The sequence below is a fragment of the Artibeus jamaicensis genome, unplaced genomic scaffold, assembly GCF_021234435.1.
Source record: "Artibeus jamaicensis isolate MK-2021 breed Jamaican fruit bat unplaced genomic scaffold, CSHL_Jam_final contig_466, whole genome shotgun sequence".
Taxonomy (NCBI): domain Eukaryota; kingdom Metazoa; phylum Chordata; class Mammalia; order Chiroptera; family Phyllostomidae; genus Artibeus; species Artibeus jamaicensis.
The window spans coordinates 20,914,815-20,942,283 of NW_026521844.1; the positions used below are offsets into that span (position 1 = coordinate 20,914,815).

The 27,469-nt window shown below is 42.4% G+C and overlaps 1 protein-coding gene across 1 annotated transcript in view; it reads left to right on the plus strand.

The window, feature by feature from the left end:
- Positions 1-27,469, plus strand: part of ATP13A4 (ATPase 13A4) — a 239,599-nt gene that overhangs the window by 168,632 nt on the left and 43,498 nt on the right. The window contains exons 36-44 of the mRNA XM_053667251.1: positions 3,392-3,464; positions 4,379-4,507; positions 12,383-12,553; positions 14,806-14,963; positions 17,714-17,902; positions 21,772-21,833; positions 23,854-24,004; positions 26,299-26,385; positions 27,022-27,178. Of these exons, the coding sequence (XP_053523226.1) occupies positions 3,392-3,464; positions 4,379-4,507; positions 12,383-12,553; positions 14,806-14,963; positions 17,714-17,902; positions 21,772-21,833; positions 23,854-24,004; positions 26,299-26,385; positions 27,022-27,178 (1,177 nt within the window). The remainder of the gene's footprint in view (positions 1-3,391; positions 3,465-4,378; positions 4,508-12,382; positions 12,554-14,805; positions 14,964-17,713; positions 17,903-21,771; positions 21,834-23,853; positions 24,005-26,298; positions 26,386-27,021; positions 27,179-27,469) is intronic.

The following is a 27,469-nucleotide window of genomic DNA, read 5'->3' on the forward strand; positions in this document are numbered from 1 at the left end:
CGCTTTTTAAAATTATAAGGAGGGGGGTGTTGACTGGAGTGGAGTAAAATATTTTTCTGCATCTCATGTAGCCCTGAATCAGCCTGCACAGAGAGATCTTATTTTGTATAAGCCAGAAACACCCTGTGCAGTCCCTTTCCAACCACTTTGGTACAGGTTTCAATGTAGACCTTGGCACTCAACTGTATTTCTATTGAACTGTATCACGTTCTCCATTGCTGGCTCCACGGGTGGCTGCTAGAAATAGTGACAAGAGTATCCAACCCATTCTGCGTCATTCAGGACGGAGCCAGGCTCAGGAATCACCTGACCTTGTTACTCATCTCTGGAGGAAATCCGGCCACAGCAAACACAAGGAAGCACAGCAACAAATGCCAAATAATAACACTCTGAAAATTAGTCTTGGAAACTGATTCTGGTCCTACTGAACAGGGACGAGAGAACCAGAGAGGGCCTAATGACAATGAGGTAGCTGGCTTCAAAACCAGGCAAGCATCACAGCACTTGCTTTCTCCTAGCTGGTTGGTTGTCATGGAAACCTGTGTTTGTAGAGCTTCTGAGTACATTAGCTCAAAGACGATGCTTACATTATCCTATTCCAATATTGCCAGAGAAGTAGAACAATTCAGTTCTATTAAAGAAATATTTTCTGAGGACCACTATGTGATAAACTTCAGGGGATACATAGGTGAACACATGGTTCCTTCTTTGAAGTGCAGGACCTGCAGGGGAGCCCTGACAAAGGGACAGAGAGCTGTAATGGAATGCGATCAGTACAGTAATACAGGTGGGAGCACAGAGAGCAGAGCAATCCATCCTTCTTGGGGACGTTAGGGACTTTCAGAGTGAAGGTGGCATTGGAGCAGGGCTTCATGTGAAGAATTAGCAAGAGTTTGCTGGTAGAAAACTGTGGTGAACATGCTAGGGAGTAGCTCGAGCAAAGTCATGGGAGCAAGGCAGGTTCTAAAGAATGCTAAGTCTGATAAACAAATTCAGCTTCATGCCATAATGAGTACTGAGAATTACAGTCAAGCATTCTTAACTTGTACTTCATCACTTTCAAATGTGTTCATTATCATCCTCTTAAGCTAGGTTGAAGTTGTCATGTCATTGACTAAAAGAGTTTGCTAAGCAAGAAAATAACTTTAAAAAATTTCTCATGAAGGATGTTTATCTTCTTAAAGGAAAAAGAGCTCTTTCCAAGCACTTTAGGAAAACATATTCATCAATAGAAAAGGCTTTAGAGCCAGATGAACTGGGTTTGATTGTCATTCTTAATACTTAGTAAGTATATGATTGTGGGTAAGTTACTTGAACGTTTTCAAACCCTTGTTTTTTCTGCTTTTGTTTTGTTATATGTACATTGGAGATAATAACATTTCTTCATAGGATTACTTTAAAAATCAAAAAAATCAATCAGTATATTCCAAGTGCTTATAATAGTGCCTGGCACAAAGTAGTTGTATGACAAGTTTTAAACTTCCAAAAGAGAATGATAATTCAAGTCATTTTATTACCCTGGGTATTTCTTCTATGAAGTCTTGGAGGTCTTTAATAAAACTCTGACATACAAAATAAATCAATACAATGCCATTTTAGAGCTTGAAGGAAACTGGAAAATGATCCAATTTAATTTGTCTACATAAGAAACAACTAATTTACAAGGTGAAATTTCTGATATCTAGTACATAACTGGTTAATGGGGAAGCCTGAACCACAACTCGGGAATCCTGACAGAATACAGTGCTCCAGCCACAGGGCCACCGCTGACTTCCTCACTGTTATCTATCAATGAAATGAATGTTCCAAGCCCTGGCTGGTGTAGGTCAGTGGATTGAGTGCAGGCCTTCGAACCAAAACATCGTGGTTCGATTCCCAGTCAGGGCACATGCCTGGGTTGCAGGCCAGTTCCTAGCAGGGACCAGTTCCCAGCAGGGGACACATGAGAAGCAATCATACATTAATATTTCTCTCTCTCTCCTTCCCTTCCCCTCTAAAGATAAATAAATAAAATCTTAATTAAAAAAAAAGAAATGAATGTCTCAACAGGCCAGCCTCAGGAAGGCATGCTAGTTAGGGCGTGAGTATGTGCCTAATGGTAATATCACTCTTTCCACTCAATTGCTCCAAATGATTGAAGTTTAGCTTTTCATACAAATCTGAAATAAATAATAAATTGTTCTATATAAATATTAACACAGAATTCATTATGTTTTCTCAAGAGGAAAGTTGCATAATTATGTATAATGCTTGTCTTAGCCTGGTGACATTTGTAATGTTAAAAATCATCCAGAGAACAGATAAAAATAATTTACCATAACATCTAAAAGGAAAAAGTTTATATTTGAATTAGCTCAAGCTGTGTTTAAGTCCTGTTGACAGTACTCAGACCTCTTCTTCTTAGAGGTACCCAGTAACTGACACCCACAGAGATGGGCCGTGCCTTCCAGGCCCCCGCTGGGCCAGCAACCCACTCCCTCTGGCCGATGGCGCCAAAGTCGGTGTGGGGAACTGTATGAACAACACAGTCCTCTCACCTCTGCCTTCCTATCTCTTGAGTAATCTAGGAGAAGCTGCCTCTACTTGTACAGGATGCTTCCACTTCCTCTGCTTTGCAGAGGGTCATACCTCAGTGAATTCCACCTCGAGCAAATTTTTCCAGCTGGTATACTCAGAGAACTGTTTTTCCAACAACGTGTTAATCGCTAACACTCTTTGAGCTCTTACCTTAGTAGTCAGTACCATTCAAAGGGATAATTAAGGTGAAGATTAACTAACTAAAACAACTCTATAAAATAGATATAGTGAGCTCCAGTTTCAGATGCAGAAAAGGGCATTAAATAAGCTAAAGAACCCATAAGAGAAAGCATCAGGATGTCAGCAGAGCGGCGTGGCTCCACTCTGCAGACTTACCCAACATGCAAATCCACCAGGTCGTAAAGGAGGGGATGCCTGTTCCCCATGCAGTCCAAACACAACAAGAGTCTTCACAGATTCTCACAATGGCATGTCACTTACAAATCACATTTGGCTGTGTTGTTTTACAGGCAGGGAAACAGAGGCACAGAGGGGGAAGTGACCTGTGTGTGATCTCCTTCTTCCCCAGTCTAACCCAACATCCTCCAGGAGTGAAGCCTCTGTGCCTTAGCTCAGGTCCTTAGGGACAGTGGCTGTGCATTATTTTTCCTTGGATTGAAATAGCATTAAACTAATGAACATTTCTGCTTCTGCAAATAGGGAGCTCGATAAACTAGGGGTTGGAGAAGGGAAGCAGGAGCATCAAAGGCGGAACTTGAGTCTTTGCTCAGAATCAGTTTGCCATTCGCTAATTTGAGATCATGTGCTTTTCCGGTTATGGACTAACATTTAAATGCTGACTTTTGATTGACAGCAATCAGTGAAGCTGCACAACCTTGTGGAGGATCACAACAAAGTCCAGGTTACAATCACTGTAAAAGGCAAAGGTAAGAGATATGTATTCTGCCATCTTTAGCATCCTAATATTTCAGGGTGCATTCCACCTCATTTATTGCTATTAGTCCATGAGAAACAGGCTTTGCTGATTGAACCCAGGAATGGGGCCAAAGTGAGGCAAACAGGGTATCTGAGATGAAAAGTTAGGAAGACAAGATCATGCAAAGGCTGACCTATACCTGCAGGAATGCTGAGAATGAGGACTTTGTTGAAATTTGTACCTTACATATCTTGCATGGCTTATTCTCATCTCAGCCTTGATTAAACCATTGTCCTGCAGTGTGTAGGTTACTTCAAATTTTCTCTGCACTCCATATTTTACTCATTTGAATGTTACTGGCTAAGCCTTCTTGTGGTTTTTTGATTTCCCTAACTAAGCATACCAAACAGACCCTGCGTTATATATACATTTTGATCTAACCAGAATGAAAGCTTGAATGAGGCTTGTAGATGGCTAGTTGGACACTGGCATTTGCTCTTGATGTCGCCTGGGGGGAGGGAGGTGGTCATGGCTCTCCGTGAGCAAGGAGGAGCTGTACCCCAGGGCAGCAGACGTTTCCCTTTAGGTCTCCTTCAAAGGACACAGTGTGCCACAATATGTCAGGAACTCAGCCAAAGAGAGTAAGGGGGCAGTCTGCTGTTGAGCAAGGTCCTGCAGTGTCTGCTGTGGGCAGAGCACTGTCCCAGGGACTACGGTCAAGGTGGAGTCTTGTTTGCTGAGCTGATCCTTTGCTATGGCCCAGGAATCAATTCCCCAACCCTGGTTTCTGGGGATCGGGTTGAGTGGTGCAGGTGAGCACACAGGGCAGTCAGTGCCAACAGGCTGACAAGAGTTTTCAGTCACTTTCACTTTAAAGTAAACACAGGAAAAGCTCAGAGTCATGAACACTGTGCTGTTGTATAGGTTTGCAGGAGCTGGAGTCCCACCTCTTGGTTCCTGGAGATGTCCTTATTCTCCCAGGAAGGTTTTCGTTGCCATGCGATGCTGTTCTGATCGAAGGAAGCTGTGTGGTGAATGAAGGCATGCTCACAGGTAGGCAGTTGCCATGGAGCTTCTTCTTTCCTGTCCAAAATCTAGGCCAAGTGTTAGCAAAGCAGATCGGTATATACTTACCTGCTTATACCAGGCCCAGGGGAAGGTATAGAGAGATGGGTGAGGGAGACACAATATATGTGACTAGGAAACATTTAACAATGAAAGAATCCAGCCTGATGGGCGGGCTGAATAGGGTGTACAGGGTTCTGAGGAGAGTGGGACCACTACACTATCTGATGCACAATTTCTTCATAAATAAGAGAATAGTTTTTATTTTTATCCAAACAAAACACAGCCTAAGCCTACCACTCTCACAGCAGTCAGAGCGCCTCGCGCATCCAGCCCTGCTCTCTATGCGTGGAAGCCCGAGTCCCAGGTGTCACTGGGAAGGAGACTGGGTGGAACCTCCGGCAAAAGTGGTGCAGCAGTTCTGTTCTCTAGGATGTGATTTCTAGGTGACCTCACCGAGCAGAAAGCCAGTTTTCTAGCTGTGGTTTAAACTGTCCTTGTTCTCATTGCCACTTGTAAAATCCAATGGAATCTGTGTAATTAGTAAGGCACTATTTGCAAAATATTCTTTAGGCAAAGCAACAACAACAACACAGAATATCCTAATGACAGAAGAAGAGACTACACAGCAACACAAAAATAGAAACTATTTGTCTTTTGTGTTTACAAATTGTTGCATTTTTCGATATCCAAATAGCTGAAGGCAGGAACACACACACACACACACACACACACACTCTCTCTCTCTCTCCTTTTTAATATCACCTAAATGTAAAGGCAGTCATTATCTACCCCTAAATTGTTCAACACAAGCAGACTTCAAATTAAAAATGGGTCTGCTTAATTTAAAATTGAGACAAGAAAGTGTGGTAAACATAAATATGTTCAGTGTAATTGCAAAATACCCCTTTAATGTGCTGAAATCTAACTTTCTTATAATGACAGTGATGAGGATCTGCATACTAATCATATCCTCCATCCAGAGTGTTGCCATAGTACCCAACGTGCAAACCTCGGGCCTGAGAACTGTCCTCCTCACTCAAAGGCAGCAACTGCCTCATGCTTCCCAGAAGCCTGACAGTGAAGAATGGCTGCTCTCGTTGGGGACAGAGAACATGGGTTAAGAAAACAGGGAGGGTGGGGAGCAGGATTTGCTCCCCCGAGTCTGACGCAGGTGCACAGTTCTTGCCTTGATTCTGGGGAAAACTCAGAGAGTTCCAGAGAAGTAGAAAGGGTAAACAAGACTCTTTTTCTACAAATGTGCAAAACTGACCTAAAATGAACTTAAATCATAAGTGGCTTTCTCTAGGGCTGTTTCTGGAAAAATAAAGTCACCAGAATTAATATCTATGTCACCTAAGTACTGATAAAAGTTGATTTCAGAGACAGACACATAAGACAGAAGTATTTCTTTCTTGTTCATTTCTTCAAAAAGCTCTAAGTACCACCATGCTCTGAATACTTGATTTTACAGCCTACATAGATCCTTTCACTCATGCACACGTTTGTGAAAAGGACCCTGACTGAAAAAAACAGATGGGGGTTAGAGTCCTAAACCTGAAAGTGTATTCCTAGAGCATTTACCTACAAATGTGACTCAGGTATTTTTCCTCCATATGCAAAATAGACCTTTACATATAGAGAAGTCTTTAATTATGCAAGAACCAGAACAGTAAATACTCCCAGTATCTATATAGCAGTTTACATGTTATAAATAACTTTTATATCTCACTTTATTGTAACACAAGGCAAATTACAGTAGGAGTTATTATAATACCCCATTTACAGATGAGGGAATTGAAGTGAAGGGGGCAGGGCTGCTCAGAGAGTGAGTGAGAGAATTAGAACAAGAGGTGACATTTGGGACCATAGGAGAGAGGAGGGTGATTCTAAGAGGAGTGACACTGTGCTGTCATTTTTTGTGCCTCATCTCCTTTCTCTTCCACTGGGTATTCCTATCTGTAGCACGTGCCCGTCACAAGATCTTCCTCCTCCTCATCTCCTTAGCCTCGTTCTTGACTATGCAAGAAGTTCCACTTTGTTTTATAACTACATTTCATTTTTACATTGGCTCCAAGAATCACCACCCTTGGAAGTGTGCAGTGTGGAGTGGCTGGTAGAAGTTGACGGCTATCCCATTGGTGTGCAGGTCCTCCAGGTCTGGGCTGGCTGCCTGATGTGTGCAAGGCATGTGGAGGGGGTTCGGAAGAAGGGCAGCCCCTCTTTCTGGTGCCCCCACTTCACTCTGGACTTGGGAACTGAAGCAGGCCTATGTACCTGGAAAAGGAGGCAAAACCAGGTGCCTTTGGCTCTCAGTTTCCACAAGCTTCCAGAATGTTTCTACCTTGTGTCAAGGACACACAGGATTTGAGTTTCCTTTGGATTTCCTTTCAACTACAAGCCCAGGGATTTCTAGTTAGCTAGAAAAGGAGTAGAAGGGCGTGGTGAATGAGATAGCTTTGTTTTTACTCCCGAGAAGTCTCTCAAACTCCTGATCACACTAACGAATGACTTTTGAAACCCAAAACCTAGCTTTCAACTCCTCTGTCCTTTTAAAATTCCTCCTGAGGCAATGATCTCTTTCAAGATCTAGCTCCTCACAAGGTGATCAATTGGCAAAAAGGAATACCATGGGGGAAATTCTACTATTATTTTGAAGTTTTCTCTTAGCACAATAGCTAATTATACTTAGTTCTTACATGTTATTAGGCACTGTGCAACATGTTTTATATATATATATATATATATATATATATATATATATATATATATATATATAATTTCTTTCAATCCACAACCCTATAAAGGTGGGCAAATATAAAGCCCAGAGAGGGTAAGTAATTTACCTAAGGTCACACAGCTTAAAAGTAGTCAAGCTGAGATTTGAATCCACTTGTTTATTCATTTCTTCCTTCATTCGTTTGTTCATTCCACACATGTTTTGTTACTCCTTACTTTGGAGCAGACACGCTCCTGGACGCTAGGGATACAGCAGTGAACGAGGCAAATAGGATTTCTGTTCCCCTGAAACTGACATTATCGTGGGGAGACAGAAGATATGAAAATAAGCAAATAACATAAGCTTCCAACAGTTTTAAGTTCTGTGAAAAAAAATGAAATACTTAAACCAGGGTGTCTTAACCCCAGAACCTCTGCTTATAACTACTGGCTCCTCATTCTCTTGTGGATAATGGTGGGTGAGAGGGGTAATAGCCACCCTGCCCTCATCTCCTCCTTCTCCCTCTGTGCTTTAGAATGACTGCCTTGTTTGGAATGTGCCTGTGGAAAGTATGCTCTGCTTCAAGTTGGAACCTAGGAATTTCCCTAAGTGGTTAGTTCACATTTATATCCTATCAAATAAGCTCATAATTGGTTGATAGGTCAGGTCTTCTCTCTTCTTCCTTCCTTTTCTCCTCTCACCCTTTTTTCCTTTTCTTTTTAAAATGTTTTTATTAGTTTATTTATTTTTTCAGTACTTTATTGTATTTTTCCATTACCATTTGGCCCCTATACCCTCTTCCACCTCCCTGACCTGCCCCCCTGCAGTCACCACACTGTTGTCCATGTCCATGAGTTCTTTTTTCTTCCTTTTCTTTCATTTACTCTTTCGCTCATCCATTGACTCTATAAAGATTCGGCAATGCCTACTATGTGTCAGGCACTGTGTTGTGTGCTAAAGTCAACAAGATAAGTGAGGAATAGTCCCTGCCCTCAGTGGTCCCAGAAATACAAACAAACATGGACATGGCATTTCGATCACTGTCCTCATGCAGAGGCGGCTGGCTCCCTGGGGACAAGGGAGAGAGTCTCCCTTTCACGGCAGACAGGGCCTCCAGGTCCTGGAACAAACTGAACAGTGGATGGTGCGTGTCACTTCTTTTTGAAATCCTCGCTAGCCTGCTGAGACCTCCAGACTTTTGTAGAAGAGTTTATTCTTTCTCGGGTTACCAAGAAAGTCCAAGCACAAGACTCCTTATTAACGTGGGAATAGGGAAAAAGAGACTGCGAAAACATCTGATGCGAACCTTATCTCCGGAGCACTATCTCCAACAACTTCCATCTCTGGTGACTGAATAGCTACCGGTTTCTGATACTATTGGTTTTGTGTGCAGAAACGATTCATTAACATTAGGTTAATTGTAAATTGTGGGTTACTATTCTCTGATAAAGGTAGAGCAACATTTGTAATCATCTATAAGTATCTGCCTTTACAAAGGCTGACTTAAAAACAATGTGGCCCAATGGTTTGGAGATTTGTCAAGAGCTTCTATCCCTTTTACAAAGCCATTTAGAATCCAATTGATAAACCTACATGATGGATGGATACCATACTTGTTCTAATGAAAATGACAAGAATAGTGCTCAGAGAAAGGAATTTTCTGAAGAATATTCAGGATCGAGAATAAAATTGTATAGCTTCTTGCACCTTAGGATGTAAAAAATGTACCTAGTTTTTGGTACAAGTAGAAAAATGTACTTAGTTTTTGGTACAAGTAGAAAAATATACCGAGTTTTTGGTACATGGTAGAAAGCTAGTTTTTGAATGACCAGTCGTAAAAAAACCTGGGTAATTGTTTTTACCAATCCAGCACTCAGCAAAAACAAGTATTTTGAACCTATTACATACAGTGGTGAGGATGAGGAATATAAAAAGTTATACATGTTAAAACCCCTGCCCTCAGTTATGACCTAGAGGGAGTGATAGAACCTAAAGTTGTATGACTATAATCAATATAATAGTGTTTTCAAATTAGGAACAGGACATGTTTTCTTGCTAATTAAACATTTAGGACAAGACTGGTGGAATTTAAATTCATTCTACTGTTTCTTAAATCTGGGAGCCAGGATGCATTATTAACTTTTTTATTTTGTGGCCAAAATGTATCTTTTTTGAATCCTAAGCTAATTGTCCTTGCATGTTAAATAGCCTGCCTTCCAGCCATCAGAGAAAGCAGAGAAAAGGCGCCGGCAAAGCCTGAGGGTCAATAATAATAGGATGTGCAAGCGGCCTCAGGTAGCTGGAGTTCGGGTTGGAAATAGCAGCCAGTAATGCTCAGACATGGTGGCTTTGACAATCTAGCAAGGGAGTTTGTAGTTTGTTAGTAATGGCAATGGAAAAGCCTATGGAGTTTTGAGAAAAAAAACATAAGATGATAAAAGGGGTCTTTGATAGGTTTTATCTGGAAGTAATGTGGAATGAGTAAAGGGGAGGGGCTGGAGTGGCGAGACCAGTTCAGAGGTTTGACATAATAGGAAAAAATCCCTTTGTAGATATAGAGAGATATAAATCTCTCTCTATATATTGTAGGTATTTATATATTTCATATAAATGCTTTATATAAATTTACACATTATAGAAATATATTACATATAAATCATAAGTATATAACTTATATAGCATATAAAACATATAATTTATAACTTCATAAAACTATAAATTATAACTATCTGTTGATACAATAATAAATAATATACTTTATTATATTGTATGATAATGTAATACGATACATCAATATGTTATATTGTATATTAAATTGTAATTAAATTTATATTTTAATATATAGTATATAATTTATATACATTTACTTACATATATCCCTGGTTCATGGCACAAAACCCCTGAAATCCTTATGATAATTTACTAAGTGATAAGACTAATAGAAGCATTTTTTGTTCTCGTAAGGGGACTGGGGTGGGCTCCAGGGTGGGAGCCGATCACCCGAAAGACCAAGCCATGGTTAGAATCTTGGGCTTTCCAGCCACCTGCCCCACATCCACCAGAGAAGGGACAGGGGATGGAAACAGAGCTGATCAATTGATCACGCCTGTATGAGGAAACCTCCATAAAATCCCAACGATATAGGTGCAGAGAGCTTCCAGGTGGGTGAACACCTTCCTTACAGGAGAGTGATGCACCCCAACTTCTGCACGAGGGGCCGTCCCAGACCTCACCCTATGTATCTCTTCATCTGGCTGTTCATCTGTATCCTTTATCACATTCTTTAATAAGCTGGTAAATGTAAGTGTTTGCCTCAGTTCTGGGAGCCACTTAGCAAAATAACCAAACCCCAGAAGAGGGTGTAATGGGAACCTCAGATACATTGGTCAGAAGCACAGGTGACAATATAGACTTGCAGTTGGTGTCTGAAGTGAGTCGGGAACAGTCCTGCAGGACTGAGCTCCTAACCTGTGGGATTGGGTGCTATCTCTAGGTAGACAGTGTCGTAAGTGAGTTGAATTGAGTTAAATTGTAGGACAACCAGCTCGTGTCAAAGAATTGCTTGTTGTGGGGTCAGAAGTGTTGTGAGTATGGTAGTAGCATGAGAGTAAAGGAGAAATATAGAAAGAAGGATTGGAGGCTTTTTTTTAACTCGGAAAGTCAAGGCAGATTGTGGTTGAGAATTTATTAATAAAAAAGATAAATTACACCCACTGTAACCTCAGATAACCCAGAGAATGTGTTTGTACTTCAAAAAAGCAAACAAATCACAGCTGATCCGTTGTTAATGAAACTACTGTGAGTCAGACAGCAATCGCCAGTGAAGTCATTCGGACCTGGATGCAAGAGTTCAGGAAGGACCCAGTGAGGCACACTCACAAGGAAAAGCAGCAGGGCTTGGGGAATGATTTCATGAGAGAGTGGAGCAGAGTATGGGAAGAGAAGGAAGTAAAGATGATTTGGGGATTGTAAAACTGCTGCTTGGAAATAGAATGGTGCCATAAAGAGATAGGAAAGCCAAGTGGAAGTTTAAGGTTAAAGATATTGATACGGACTTTAGATTTGTTGAGTTGAGAAGGATGTCCAGGCTGGGAGGAACAGCCCACAGTTGGGATACACAAAACAAGAGCTGGGGAGAGAGGCAATATGAAGATAGACATTATTACCGATGTATCTACATAGTTAAGAGCTAGTTCATGAGTTTAGAGCTGAGAAGGCATTCAGGAGAAAAGAGAAGTTCCTGTCTTGTTATATTGGTTTCTATCTTTCACTTCCAGCTCCAAAAGACCATGAGGAGTATTTTACAGATTTTATGAAGGTATCATTTCTCACTCATCTCTCTACTCCTGAACTGCTTCCCTCTACCTTTACGATCAGTGTTCTAAACAACCTCAACAGTCAAGTGCCCAGGGCACACCATGCTCTTTCCCTCACTTCATCCAAGCACACTTTTCTCTCCTTGCTCTGCTTGATCTGGCTGGCCTCACTCTCCTTTGACATCGTCATTTCCTAATCATCCAGGAAATCTCTCACTTCAGTTTAAGTGCAATCTTCAGACCATGTGGAACTACCATCAAAATATTCACTTTATTGTGTTTGAATATTTAGTGCTGTTTACTTTCCTGACTCCCTGAGCTTTATGAGGGCAGGACTTCTATCTGTCTTATTCATTATTATGTTCTTGGCACTTACAGTAATGACTGGCACAGAGTAAGCACTTAAAAATAGCACTGAATGAATGAATGGACAGATAAATAGGTGAATGAAGGGCAAACAATAGTAATTATATACATGCTTCACTGCTCCTTTATTGCCTAGAGTAGTGTTGGGCTTAATTTTAGAACACTTGTGGGAATGATTATAACAACTGTTTTCACTAAAATAGGCTGTTTTTAAAAATTATAACAGCAAACCATGTAGGCCAGGTGTGGAAAAGATAGGCAGGTCTTAAATAAATAGTTGAAATATAATCAAGTGCACCATGCTCTGCATCACCAACATCCCTAACAATAATCATCTGACCCAATGGATGGTCATTCAGACGGGATTAGCTGTGGTTTGTATACTTTCTTGAAAATAGCAAGCACCCACTCTAAATAACTAGCTACAGTCTGCACAGAATCAGAAAATATAATCTTCTCTAGGAGAGAGTATACCTGTTACAAAGACACCATTGCCTGCTATGGAGAATACAATGCCCTGGAAAGCCCACAGCTCAGAGGACTATCGGAAGCACGTCCTTTTCTGTGGAACAGAAGTGGTCCAGGTCAAGCCTTCTGCACAGGGACAAGTAAAAGCGGTTGTTTTGCAAACAGGTTAGTCAATTCCATTTTCACAAATGTAGTCTATGATTGAAGGTGGGGGAGTTGGATTTGGGGAAACCTATTAAGGATTATGGAGTTTACCACCTCCTGGTAATAACAGCCACACTCATTTCCAATCAAGCCTTTATTATTCTAAGTTGCCACAATTTTGCCACCATTTTTAACTGAATTATTCATTATTAAAACCCTTGCAGATGATGAAGCAAATACAGGGGTAAAGTACATATATCCTCAAAGCCAAAACCATGTTTTTGTTTTTTTCTTGTGTCCCTAGGCACCCTCTCTTTTCTGTACCCACTCTAAGTGATTACCCAGAAGACAGTTTCAACCGCTGTCACTTGAGGACATTTTCCTTTCAACCAGTTGCTTGCCAGGCTTTAACGTCAAGGTCCCTGCTGGGCATTTCTGCTTGGGTGCCCCACAGACACTTCAAAGTCAAGGTGTCTGGACGTGAACACATTCTCCTCTATCACTTCTTTCTGTTAACAACAGCACCATCTGGCTAGCGTCATGTCATCTTTACTCCCCACTTCATTCCATACCAAACAGGGCACATCCCGGCCATTCTAAGACTACCTCCTGAGTCCTGTCTCCCTCTCCTTCCCCTTCACCCTGACTTTGTCCAAGCCTTCATCATGCCTGCTTAAACTATTACAACAGAAACATTCTTTTGACTGTTCATTTTCAATTCTCACCTCAGGTATCTTTCTTGTATTTTGTCCAACCTTTCTCTAACCTATTCCTCCTCAATCTGCCACCAAGTCACATGTATAAAACATGATTTGAAGCAGTCTATGAACATTACATTCAAAAACTTTTCAAGTGTATTAGAATCAGTCGCCACTTTCACATGGTATCACCCAGCCAGCACCTTGCATGCTCTGTCCCAGTTCTGGCATTCACCCCTGACCTGTGTTTCTGCCACCGACATATTCACAGATATAAAACACACCTTGCACTTTGATATATCTCCACTTTAGTTTGGGTTATGATTCAATTGTTCCACCTAATTTTGTTTAACTAAAAAAAGTGAAGTTTTGTCTAAAGTAATCAGCAGGCAAGAGAGGATCTCTCAGCCTATTGATAAGCAGAAGCAAATGGGTAGAGATCATATAAACTGTAGGATCTGAGCTTGTATGATGCTCAGGTGACAAGTTAGAGAAAGTTCTGCTTCTTTACTCCAAAGCCTACAAAGCCATGTTTCAGGAGACAAGATGTTCAACAAGTAGTGGCACTAAGGCATGTTTTATACTGGCACTGACTCATATCTAGAATGTATAGCAGTCAACTTTAAATATTAATGAGTATCTACTAAGCGTTATGCACTGAGGGCTAAAGAAAAAAGTCATGAGGGACTCACTCGTTGCCCTTAAAGATTATGGCATGGGGTGGGAGACAGATGGATTTGCAGCTGACTAAAAAACAGAGCAGTGATGGATGTCATATGGCCAAGTGCTAGAGGGACTCCAAAAAGTGAAGAGATTAATTTTGATATGATGTACAAAAGTAGAACTCTGGAAAAGTTATTCAATGAAGTAGCACTTTGAGCCAAGCCTGGTGGGATAGGAATTGTTTAGCTAATCATTTCAGAGAGCCAGAGAGACATGTTAGTTTGTGTCTGCAAAACACAAAGGGAGGAAAGCACAGGGGTCTTCTGGGGCCAGTGAACAGTTAGGAGATAAGTCTAGCAAGGAAGGAATAGACCAGATTTAAGGGGACCTCAAATGCCATGCCGAGAAATGTGAACTTTATTATAGAAAATGGGGGTTCAGGTAGGTTTCTGAGCATAAAAATGACATGATCAAAGGCATATATATGTATTTAAGAAATTACTTGCCTTATGTTTTCTTTTTCTCTTTATTTTCTATTATTTTCAACACACATTTGCACTTCAAAGTCTTCCTTTCTCAGCAGCTCACCTACTCTGGCCACTGTGTCCATCAGCTCCTTATTCTCCTTTCCCCCAAGGCCATGCATGAGTGGGTGTCACAATGTGAGCCACTGATGGATGCCCTGACTCCAGGAGCAAGAGAAATTGAGCAGGGCTGAGGGAGTGCTATTCATTGTTCTCAGTGAGCTGTGAGGACAATGAATGGAAATACCCTATGAGGTCATAGCAGTGCTGTTTTCATTCCATGTTCAGAGGACCGTCAACCAGTCCTTAATTCAATGTAAACTAATCATGGTTTGGGAGAAACTGTAAAAGGATCTTACTCTGCCTGTAATTACCTATTTTCATGCAGGTTACAATACAGCCAAAGGGGACTTGGTGAGATCCATCCTTTACCCCCGGCCTCTGAACTTCAAACTATACAGTGATGCCTTCAAGTTCATAGTATTTCTGGCTTGCCTTGGAGTTGTGGGGTTTTTCTATGCCCTTGGTGTGTATATGTACCATGGAGTAAGTATTGGGGGTAAGGCTCGTTTATATTATAGTGTTGTCCCGGAGTTTGACCTACTGAAAAGGATTAGTGAGATATGGTTACCCCTGAGTCCCACTATTCTGTGAATTTCAGCTGTCCCACAGAGCCTGCTAGGGTGATGGAAACCCTCTGTACAGTATAAACACCGCGCCCACTTTGGAATCCCTTAGTGATGTGCACCTACTGAGCACCTAAATTGTGGCTAGTGCAAGTGAGGAAGTGAATTTCAATTTTCCTTCATTTTCATTAATTATTTTAATCAATTAATGAAAATAATTCAATTATTTAATCAATTTAAATTTAAATAGCCATATGTGGTTAGTGAAAATTATATTGGATGGTACAGCTACAAAACATTGCAAAATTCATAGTTCTTGTCACCACTTGGATGGGACTGAGAGGTGACTGCATGTGTGGCAAGGTGATACCTGAGCTCAAATAGCCTCAGAGGAAGCCTGATAGGATGGGGAGGATTTAGTGAATCAGATGAGAGAGCAGGAAGGGCATACTAATTTGAGTGACCAAACACAAAGGAAGAAATGTGTAGGGGTTTTCTGGAACCAGCAAGCAGTTAAGAGATGAAGTCTAGCAAGATAGATATTCAGCTGAAAGAGATCTTGAACGTCATGTCCAGAAATTCGAACTATTAGCCAGTGTTGACATATCTGAGTGTGTACATTGTCCAGAGCATACCCAACATACCATGTAGTCAAAAAGTTGCATCCTGTGTTTCATTAGGTTCAGAGATTAACTTTAATGTCTACTTTTAAGGATGTGCATGCTGCCTGGATGCCAACTGTCTTTAGGCTTCAGGGCATCTGTTTCATTTGGATTTCTCTCTCTCAATAGTTGTGATGGTGGGAGAGGGAAAGGTTGTCACAAATGACCTCTGAGGTTCTTCCTGGTCCTGAGAGTCTGATTCTCTTATGAGGCGTTCAGTCTCTTCTGTGAGATATGCTGGGAGCTCAGCAGTGTGGGCTCATAGGGAAGAAGAAAAAAATGTGAATAAAAGGTTTCAAACATAGGCATGAAGCTGGCTCTGGGTGACCTACTTACAGTGTCCCAACTGGAAGCATCCAGTTCATTGAGCATGTGTGTTGGAGGGGAGAGGGATAATATTGGTGGGAAAAGACACAGTCACAAAAATTCTAGGCCATATTCATGTTATCACTTGAGCTCTGAGTAGTCATTTCAATCCAAAGTCTCTCCCCAGGGAGCCCATCTAGAGGAGGCCAGAACAAACTGGCACCAGTAGAATGGACTCTGAAAGAGCAAGACAAATTGTCGAATTCAGTGGGGCTGTACTTTGAGGCAATGTGCCAGTTCATCCAGGAGCAGAAGTGTTGAGCAGGAAAATAGGCAAAATGCCTTGTCTCGTGGACCAGGGGGCGATGGCAATGATTGGGAAGGAAGCTTTCGTGGGTAGGACTCAACATCCAATGTGCACCAAAGCAACAAAGCTAATCACAGAGCCCATCTTCTTGTGGGTCAAAACCTGTGGAGCTGTTAGCTGCCTCTATCTGCATTGGCTCAGGTTTAGACACAGCTGGGTCCTCAGGGTCAAAACGGCTCTGTGGCTGGGGGGGGGGGGGAAGCAGAGTGTGATGGATTTTGTAATAAACTGAGATTGGACCAAAGCTGTATCTAGCAAGCATTTCCATTGAACTTGAACCTGTGATTCCAGTACTCAAAAGAGGACTTTATCGCCAAAATTATGGTTAATTTCATAAAAATACAGGCAAGGTTGGAGAGGATAGAGCCATTAACATCTAGAGCATGTGAAAAATATAACAAGCAACGCTGTGATTTGATCTTGGCCCTGCCCTTATCAGTCCTGTGAACTTCTTCAGATTTACCTGAAATCTCCACTCTGTGAGCACTGGCTTGATAATACAACAGTCTGGTTATGGGTTTGTGCCCTGGAGTCAGACAGCCTCGGGGTCAGATCCCCTCCCCTTAATTAGCCTGTGGCCTGGGGGAAGTTTTAAATAATTTAAGCCTTGATTTCCTCACTTGTTAAGTGCTTAAGAGAAAATAATGGTATTTCCATCGTACAGTTGTGGAGAAACTAAGTAATGCAAGTAGCTGAACACAGAGCCTGTCCCAGCATGTGTGTCTGGTGAGCACAAGCTCTTTTTCTTGTTGGCCCCCCCCCAGCACGCAATATTCACTGAGATCTTGTCCGAGTCTCGGTCATAGTGTTTGTTAAGCTGCCGTTCATTCAATGTGTGTGCGGAACACCTCCTCCGAGGCAGAACCTGTGCTGAGCTCTCTGGAGATGGATAAGATAAATTCAAGGATGAATAAGCTACAGCTGCTGTGCCCAGGGAGTTTGTAGGCTAGAGGGAGAGAGAGACTTATAATCCAACAGCCAAGCCACTTTTCGAAATGTTACTACTCAAGACTAGTCCCAGCGCTCTGGGAGTACAGAGGGCATGTGGATGGGCGGAGAAGGGATGGCGCTCTGAGTGGAAGGAATGCTAAGTGGAGAAAAAACTGAGTCAGAAAAGGACATGGAGTAAGGATCAGAGTCTCCTTAGTTCTGTAGTGAGAGACAGTTTGTTCATTTATTAGGCACAGCCAAGAGAACAATCAGCCCCACTAAGAGAGCAGACTCACTAGGAATATTCTTTAGTTTCCAGAGCTCCGGTGGTGTTGCAGGAGATGGTGCCAGGAAGGGTGACAGCCTTTTCTGCTAGGCTAACCTGTACGTCCCTCCCCTCCCCAGGTCCCTCCCAGAGATACCGCAACCATGGCCCTGCTTCTCCTCACGGTGACAGTCCCTCCGGTGCTGCCAGCTGCCCTGACCACAGGCATCGTGTACGCACAAAAGAGGCTGATGAGAAAGAAGATCTTCTGTATCTCCCCACAGAGGATCAATATGTGTGGGCAGATAAACCTCGTGTGCTTTGACAAAGTATGATCTGCTTTCCAGGTTGGAGGTTGATGGTTTTAAGGTGGGGAAGGGCCTCAGAGCATGTCCAGTCTGGCACTCTCACAGACCAGATGGGTGCACTGAGGCCAGGGGAGGCCGCGTAGTGAGCTGGTGCGAGATCATGTTCTGGAAGCCTGGTCTACTGAGTGCTGAGGGAGTGGGGCCAGCCATTCATTCGGTCATGAATTTCCATCCTGAGAAATTTAATATTTTTTTCCTGTTTGGGGTTTCAAAAAAATCTCTTATTGTAATAACTTGTAGAACTCCCTGACTTTTTCAGACGAAAAATATATATAAAGAACCCTTTGTTCCCCTGAAATGCCTTATCCTGAGCTTAAGTGAACATATTCCTCCCTCCTTGTCTACTTCTAAGGAAAGGGAGGGAGTGGACATGACAGTGATTATGCACTCTGGCCTATCTTTTCTGATTTGCTCCTTGGGCTATCAGGACTCAGGATTAGGGAAGGTCATCTCTGTGCTTTAGGCCTTGGAAAGGTGGCAGAAGAGGAGTAGGTTCATATTGGATACACTCCTGCTGACAGATCCCGAGACCACTTCTTTCTCCTGTAGGGGACCTGGTGGGACTTTTGTGTCACCTGCCTGCTTGCCATTCAGTCCTGCCCTCAGCTCAGGCAGGCCAGTGTCACTGCTATAATGCAACAGGCCTGGCTCGTTCCCTCCACCTCTTGAGTTCATTTATATCTGAATAATCAGTGAAAACCTTGCCACTTTTTAATTAACTCACATTGGCAGAGAGCATCATTAAAGAAATGTTCCTGGCTATTGAGAAGTTCAGGGTCTAGCTGAGGAAGCAGGTAAATAGAAATGCAGATAATGATAATGTAGTGAGATGCATGTTTTATACAGGTATGAGGTGCAGTTACCTGGCACAGGTGGGAGGTCACCTCTGATCTTGGCTGTGCTCAGAGCTGAGCAGCTCAGAAGCATAGATGTGTGAAGGCATGGATGGGGTGGAGATGAGGTTCACTCGGGCAAGGCTGTGGTGTGGGCCGTTTGCAGGCAATGCAGCCAGAGAGGGGGAGCCCAGCTGCTCAGGGTCTGATGTGTGAAGCTAAGGAGTGGGGGACCAGCAACGTTTTTATAGTTGTGTTTTAGTTATTCCAACAGGGGGGATTGGTGAGAAGGGATAGAAGGGAGATATCATTGAAGCAGGAGGCTATCTGGGGGCAACAGCAGAGCTCGCTCATTGTCCTAGACAATGGGGGCAAGGCAGAAGAGTAGAGGACAAACCGGAAGGGACACCATGAGCAGACTTGACAAGTCTTCATCCCCAGCTGAAATTGGCATAGATCTCAGATTATTTTAGTTTTGTTCTTTTTGAATTTCCTTTGGCAAAGAAAGTCCTCTATTGCCACCAGTGAGGAACCAGTAGAATTTACTTAGCTGCTTCCCTTTAGATTCAGGGCTAGGTAACAACAGCCCTTTGGATATTCTGATAGGGATTCCCAGTACTTACCCAGCAGCCTCACTTGTGTCTAGAATATAAGAGGGAGATTTATAAAATATGTCCATTACATATTTGCCTATTTCTAGACCTAATTTTCTGCAGGGTGTTTGTCTTAGTTCCCATGTGAAGCCTTTCCTCCTCATCTCCATGTGCTCCTTTGCCAGTCTGTTAGGGGCCACTCCTCAGCATGCTTGGCCAAACTCTGCTGGCAGGATGCTGTGTTACAGTGCAAAGAACTCTTGACTGGGAACTGGCAAAGTGGGAAAAGTAATCCCAAATAATACTAAGTTTCTGCATGACTTTGAAGATAAGAAGACTGAACTACAATTATCTCTAAGTTTCTTCCTGGCTTTGCCATTTTAAGCTGCACCAGAGTGATGTTGGAATAGAGCACTCTACAATTAATTGAATTGCCATCTAGTGCTGTATCATTTTAGAAGATATTTGCCACTGGGCCGCCGAGTACATTTGTTCCCATGTGTAGCTCTAGTTGACGTAGGTTTGTGGTAAGTTTTCTAAAACAAGTTCTCTGTTTTCTATTCAATTCAGCGAAGCCTGCACTAGTATTTATGCTGAGTTTATTTTACTCTCTCCAGAACCTCAACTGTAGTTTAGTTTTCTTTCTATTTGATGGACAGTTCTACTGGATAATGGTCATTTTTAAGCAGACAAATAATATGGCCCTTTTTCTGTTTGCTGCCTTATCATCTCTGTTTTCATATTCAGAAAAATGGTGTTTAAAGACATAATGTTCCCTGGCTGGTGTGGCTGAGTGGATTGAGTGCAGGCTGTGAGCCGAAGGGTCGCTGTTCAATTCCCAGTCAGGGCACATGCCTGGGTTGTGGGCCTGGTCCTCAGTGGGGGCACATGAGAGGCAACCACACATTGATGTTTCTCTCCCTCTCTTTCTTCTTCCCTTCCCCTCTCTCTAAAAATAAAATAAAATATATTTTTTAAAAAGACATAATGTCATCACCAGGAAAATATCTCAGTTTAGATTAAGTTGCTAAGTCTTTTTTGGAATGGAACAACTCAAGGGGATTTGGAAACATACATGTTGGGGCCCTTATAAAATACAGGAGGGAAATGAAGCAAGTTGTTTTGTTGTTCTTCAAGGAGTAACTCACACAAATATGTTAGCTTCCTACAAAGTCCAATTGAATTAATAAAACGAAGCTCCCCCAATTCTTTAATCTGGAGATCAGTATGAGCTTTATCCTTCCACGTGCTTTCCCAAATTCACTTGACATTTGTGGTCTAGTAGAAGACTGTACATGGCTGGATTCTGGACTTGCTCTCCAACTCACGGGCCATTGTGCTCTGAGGCTGTTCCACTCGCCGGCAGCCTTGAGACTGTCTCTGCCTTATTTACTCAACTGCAAGAGTCGAAAGCACTGTGAGCACTTCACTGTAAAACCCTGTGCTAATGTGATGTGCTGTAGTGACAAAAAGTGTCAGTTAATGAAAAACTACAAAATTCAGCATCCTATACAGAGGTGACCTTTAAAAAGTTCTGTTGGAGAGCTGGGTGTCAGTGTTGAAACAGGATATTCCTGGACACTGGCTAGTGCTCTGTTCCGCCTTGACAGGGTCGACACCGCAGTAGCCAACTCCTCCGCCCCGCTGGGTGTTAGTTAAGCAGACCTCCAGCTGTTAGCCTACCTGGTAAAGACCGTTAGGCTCTGTGATGAAGGATCAATTGTGAAGCAATGAGCAAATTAAAAGTGCTATGGTGTATTCAGTTCTATTCTGAATTCTCTGTTAACGTCTTCTGATAAACACTCAGAATACAGCACATCAAATCTCTCCTCTATTTTCCTCTTGATCAAACTCATTCATAGACTTAATTAATGTTTGTTTAGCACTTTGTTGCTCTTTTTAGTCTCAAAGCCCTTTAGCAACATTTTATTATCAATCTGGAAAGTCACCATGTCACCAATATTTTAGGAAATTGTGTGAACCAGATGGAAGACTGTGAACTAAATCATCTTAAAAGACAAAAAAAAAATCTGAGCTCTGCTACAGAAACATAGCAAGTGCTTCCTGAGAGCCAAAGCTGGTTCCTATTAGACGTGCACTCACTGAACCTCGCTAGTTGAACAGGGCCAAACGTTCGTGCACCAAAACTAACCACTTCCACCGTGTTGCGGTGGTTAGTAGTTGGACTCTAATTATCAACACGGTCTTTTGGGAATCATTTGTCACCTGCTGAACCTGTTTTCTCAGGGGCCCTTCTCTAACCTAACATCTGATGCTTACAAAGAGAAGGGCTTTAGACAATCAGATCTACTTTAATTTCCTGGGAGCTTGGTTTTTTATTAAGTCATGATATAATTAAAAGCTCTAAATCTTATGCTAATACCAATTCTAATTCCCCCCTTAGACTGGCACACTTACCGAAGATGGGCTGGACCTCTGGGGGACTGTCCCCACTGCAGACAACTGGTAGGCACCTTAGTGAAGAAGGAATGTGTGACTGCTGAGGCTGCCTTGGGGCTGCTCAAACCTGTCCTTTCAGAGTTGAGGGATAAATGTCATATAAAGTATGTACAATAATTGCCTGGAAGCAGCTGCCAATTATTTTAATTTTTTTAATTAAATGAGTTCTAATTTCAGAATCAGACAGGAAAAGTATACCTTCAAACTCTACATGAACAATGGAACAGAATAAGTTGGCTGATTGGGTTGCTGAATGAATAAAACAGAGAAGCGAGAAGTGAAATCAGGATTGTGTTTAATCAAAAACTGCTCAGACTCCCTAGGCAGCTGGTGTGGCGGGGAATCCAGAAAAGAGGAGCTCTGTCCCTTCCCTCCGAGTTCCCACTTAAATGGGGTGAAAGGTACGAACACCCACCTTCAGTGTGTAACACAGGCTGCAAAAAGGGTGGCCATTACAGCACAAAATTAGACTAGAGAAGAAGTAATAATAATTGCTTGATATAATACACAGTCCTGGTTTTTATAACGGATAAAAGAAATTAATTTTGAAAATGAATAGATCAAGAAAATGAAGGAGACAGCATTTACGAGAGGTTTTGAAGGGTGTGTGGCTAGCATCTTTACAGGCATGGGCTAAAAGCAAGAGGGCAATCGCAGAGAAGCTACCCCAGAACAGAGCCAGAGGGTGGAAGGAGTGTCCCTGCTGCCCCCAGGGAGTGCCCCACAGCTTCTTGATCCCTCCTGCCAGGCCTTAGTCTGAGTGGAGAGGCTTCTGCTCCTAAGCTCTGGCTCCGAACAGTGGCTGCGGCTGCTGTCATTGAAGACAAGTCACAGTGGGGCCCCTCAAGATGGTGACAGGGCCAGATGCAATACTGACACACAGTAGCAACAGGCAGGCAGTGCCATGTTGCAGCAGATCCTTGGTCTGGGCCTCAGTGTATTACTGGGCTCTAGCCTCACTCTGTCTCTCAGCTCTTGGCTGCTTAGATGCCTGGGCCAGGTCTTTGTCCAAACAGCAGAGCTTCTGTTGGTCAGAGTCATAAAAAGGAGAAAAGGATATTTGCACTTTCCACCTGCCTCCCCACTGGTTGCCCCTAGGACTCTGAAAATTTTGAAAGAGTAAACATAGATAAAAGACTATCTACTTTACTCTTTTATCTTAACGTAGATAAAAGAGTAAACTAGATAAAATGACTATTTAGCTCTAAGACTAGAGACGATAAAGATAAACAAAGCCAGTCCACCACCAAAGAGGAAAATGAACTTTAGATGCTGGACGTCTTTACCAAGAGTTTCAGGAAATAGGGGCAAAGGCCGAAGGGCTGAGAACTATTTCAGAGTCCGTGCATGCTTTTACTCGAAGAGAAAAGGAATGGCCGGCAGGCTTCCTTTTCATCCCCACTACCTCACTGGCCTGGAGACATCTTGCCCGGGTTGTGTGGCTTTCTAGAGCCAGCTCTGGGAGTTCACAGGAACCTGCTCTGAGCCTCACCAACACGTGCTTTCCCGCCACACTGCTGTCGTGTGGGCTTGCTGCAAGTAATCTGACACAAGTCCCCGTGATTCTATATACACAACGACAGGGTTGATTGACCAGTGGCAAACTGTTGCAAAGGAAATTCACATCCATCTCAAAGGAGAGTTTTATGAAAAGCAATTTACAGGCAGAATATTCCAGTTAGAACATGATGAAGTCCAGTGAGCTGATACTTTCTAACCCCCCAAAGGGTGAAGGGCAGGGCAATACTTGTGCAAATATAAAAATAGCAAGAAGTTTAACTTGGCTCTGGAAAAACTATGTAAATGACACTAGTAAGAGTAGACTCTGTAAGGCGATGTAGAACTGGAGCAGACGGAGCCTTGACTAGCAGGAGCATGAACATTATTGCACAGCACCTGGGGAGTATCGAAGGTGTTCAGGACAGAGGTTAGGTACCATTAAAGCTCTGTGTTAGTAAGATTTAAAGGGCGGTGTGCAAAATGGTTTTGTTGAAGACCTTAACTTGTTAAGCATCTTCTCTACCAGTTTTCAGGAAGCCCACAGCTTTGCCTCGGGCAGGGCTTTGCCGTGGGGCCCTCTGTGTGCCGCCATGGCCAGCTGCCACTCTTTGATCCTTCTGGACGGGACCATCCAGGGAGACCCTCTGGACCTCAAGATGTTTGAGGGCACCGCCTGGGTAAGGTGATAGTTTCCTGCTTCAACTGAATGAGGAAAACTTGAAGAAATCCTTACTGGGAATGCTAAAGCTTTTCTATTGTGTGGTTGAAGTCCAGAGAAGATTCCTAATCATTATTAGGACAAATGAAGGTTTAATCATATCCAAATTGCCCAACCTCGGTACCAAAGAACTCTGTTAATGACTCAGCAGGAAATAGGGTTGCCTGATCAAATGACCTTGGAAGCTGCTGTTTAAATGCAGTTAACTCGATTCGACTGCAAGATTTCTTTAATATGTTGTAGGTCACCATGAGTATTCAAGAGATACTATGAAATGTTGCATTTACCAAACCTGTTTGACCACAGAACCCTTATTGATAGATCAAAACATGTTTTAGAGAAAAATATTCTTTAAAACATCCCCAGAGAAATAGACTAAAGCAGAGCTGTCCAATATAGTAACCACTTACCACATAATGAGCATTTGAAATGTGGCTATGCAACTGAGGAACAAAATTGTATTCTATTCTATTCTATTCTATTCTATTCTATTCTATTCTATTCTATTCTATTCTATTCTATTATTGTATGAGTTGAAGTTGAAACAGGCACGAGTGGTTGGTAGCTACTGTATAGACAGCATAAGTCTACACACCAAACTGTAGGGCTCTCAGTCCAAGTGGTTCAGTTTTCTGAGCTGAGTGTAAATGGCAGTAGAAGGTCACAAACGCATCCTGGCAGCTGTCTGACAAGGTAGGAATGTCCCCCCACTCAACTCCCCCACTCTCTAGATGTGTGACCCCAAACTCAGAACTGAGACTCTGAGTCTGTGCCTCCTCTGGGCATTTGAGATGACAAAGCCTCCCTCATGGACTTGCGGTGAGTGTAAAGACTATAAGCCTAAAAGGGCGCTGTGTGAATTGCCCAACAAATGGAAGGCATCAATTAATTAATTAGTTACTTACTTACATTCTGTTACCCTTCAAAAAACATTCTAAAGCCACTTACAATGATACATCAAACACAAGACAGCATGTTAAACAGAGTTGTAAAGAAATGGAAACACCACATTGTAGGGACATGAAGTACGTCTCACAAAAAGGTTAATTTAAAGATGTATAGTAGAAAAACTGTAGCTTTCTAGAGGCCAAAGTAAAAACAGAATAAACCTGTCAAACAGGGGACTTTCTGGTATCAGTAAATTATAATTAGAGTACTTGTTTTGTAGGAACTTTTGACACCAAGACAGAAATATACCCACTTTTCTGGATCTTAATAGAGAGGAATCAGTGTAATTATTATCTGCAATATCTTACCAGCATCATTAGAGGTGACACAATCATGGACGGCAGAGGGCCATTGTTACTGCATGGGACTTAGATCCTGGTTACAGCGAGATCCCTTCTCCGTCAGAGGAGGGTGGATCTATCTGCACAAATGGCAGACAAGTTAGGGTCTTGTGTGGGAGCATCAATCTTTAGTAGTAGCTCTGAAAGAACTGTTTTTACAAACAGTTCTATCCACCCCAAACACAGCATAAAAGTGTAAGATTATTCACTGAGTTTAAAGCTGGGTGAGAAGCAGCCTTGAGTTAAACATCTTTAGGCAGGAGCCTTTCACTAAACGTTAAGGGGGAGGGAAATAGTCCTTGCAGACTGTAGAAATTTTAGCACTAGAGGGATGTTAAGAGCATTTTTCAAAAGAAACTGACATCTGAGTTTCTCAGATCTTGAGTCTGAGAAAATGAAGTGACGTTCCCAAAATTAAACAAGCAAGTGACAGAGTGGAAACCAACAGTTGTCTCCTTTTTCTGAATATATATATATATATATATATCTGCTTTTCCCATATATTAAGTGAATATTAGTTTCTCAGGTGCTATGACTTATAATGTTATAATATCAAAAAACCCATATCATTTAAAATAATGCTTTCTAATTAATTGGCCGGCAGCTAACTTGCTAACTCTCTGGCTGACCAATTAGGCTAGTAGCATAGATATAGGGTAAGAAGTAGTCCCGTGTTTGGCTCAGAATCCAATCCCAACTCCTCTGAGAGCTAATGGGCTCAGCTCTGCTGGAGAGCAGATCTCCAGGGCAGTCTCCTTCAGTCACTAGAGATCACTAGGTCACTAGGTCCTTTAATGTAAATCAACACAATAGAAATTTGACAATGACGGCATTAAAATAATTGGTCTAGGAGAGAAAGTATGGGAAAAGGGCTTGGAAAAGATTAAAGTGCTATGCAAATGAGAAAAATTTCTTTTATAAATTTTTTTCTAGGGAATCTTATGTTTCTTTTATCTTAAACCAGATAATGGAAGATCACAATGCAGACTACTGCAAATTTGGGATGTCAGACTCAAACGTAATAATAAAACCAGGACCAAAAGCTAGTCAGGTATGATTTGCTTCTTTAAATCATATAGCTCTTTCCCTTAAAACTGATGAAACTCTCTGACTTTCACATATTTCTACATTCCTATTATTTGCCTTATCCTAACAGTGTCCATAGTTGGTTAGCTCATTCCTTCATTTCTGAATTTCTCCAACACTCCCTGAGTACCTACATATGCTCTCGAACGGTGCCAGGTGCTCAGGGACAGAGTGATTTCGAAGCTAGATGAGTTGGTCTCTGTGTTGGAAGAGCACAGGGGCTGGTAAAATAAGATCATTAGAGGTACAAATAAATATAATATAGTGTTCCAAGTGCCATAATAAAGGCTGAAGACAGAGCCGCAGCAGTCCAGAGGTGGGAGTGAATGCCGTCTTTGGGAGAGAAGCACCACAAAGGAGGGGAGACATGTGAGCTTGGACTGAGATGATCAGGATTTGTCCAGGCAGCCAAAGGAAAGCGCCTTGCAGGCCTGGCAACTTGATGAAGAAATCGCCTTAGAGGCAGCCAGAAAAATACCAGTGTTGTGACACTTCATGATGCACCTGAGCTCATTGCAGAAGACAACCAACCTGTTTGTTGGTGTGTATCTAATACATCTCACTCAAAAGCTTCATAAACACCCCTCTTGGTGCGCCACAGAGTCCCGTGGAAGCCATCGCCATCTTGCTCCAGTTCCCATTTTCGTCGAGCCTGCAGAGGATGTCCGTGGTGGCTCGGCTGGCAGGGGAGGAGCACCTCCATGTGTACATGAAGGGGGCCCCGGAGATGTTGGCCAAGTTCTGCAGATCTGAAACAGGTACTGACAGATACCTTTCTCTTTCAGGAGGGAAAGTATTTCTAAAGTTCACACATAAAGCAGACAAGGCTAAGCCAACAAGTGTGGAGGTGGTTGTCTTCTCGGTGGATGTGAAGAGGGACTGGAAGATTTGATAAGGCAGACATGATAATTTCAAGGCAAAGAGGCAGAGAGTAAATGCTAGCTGTGGTTCAGCCATGACAGGGTATCAGGGAAGGAGATGTGAAGTGAGCATCAGGAGCCAGAATGGGAAGCTAGTCAGGGTTTTGAGAACAAGGATGGATGAGAGTG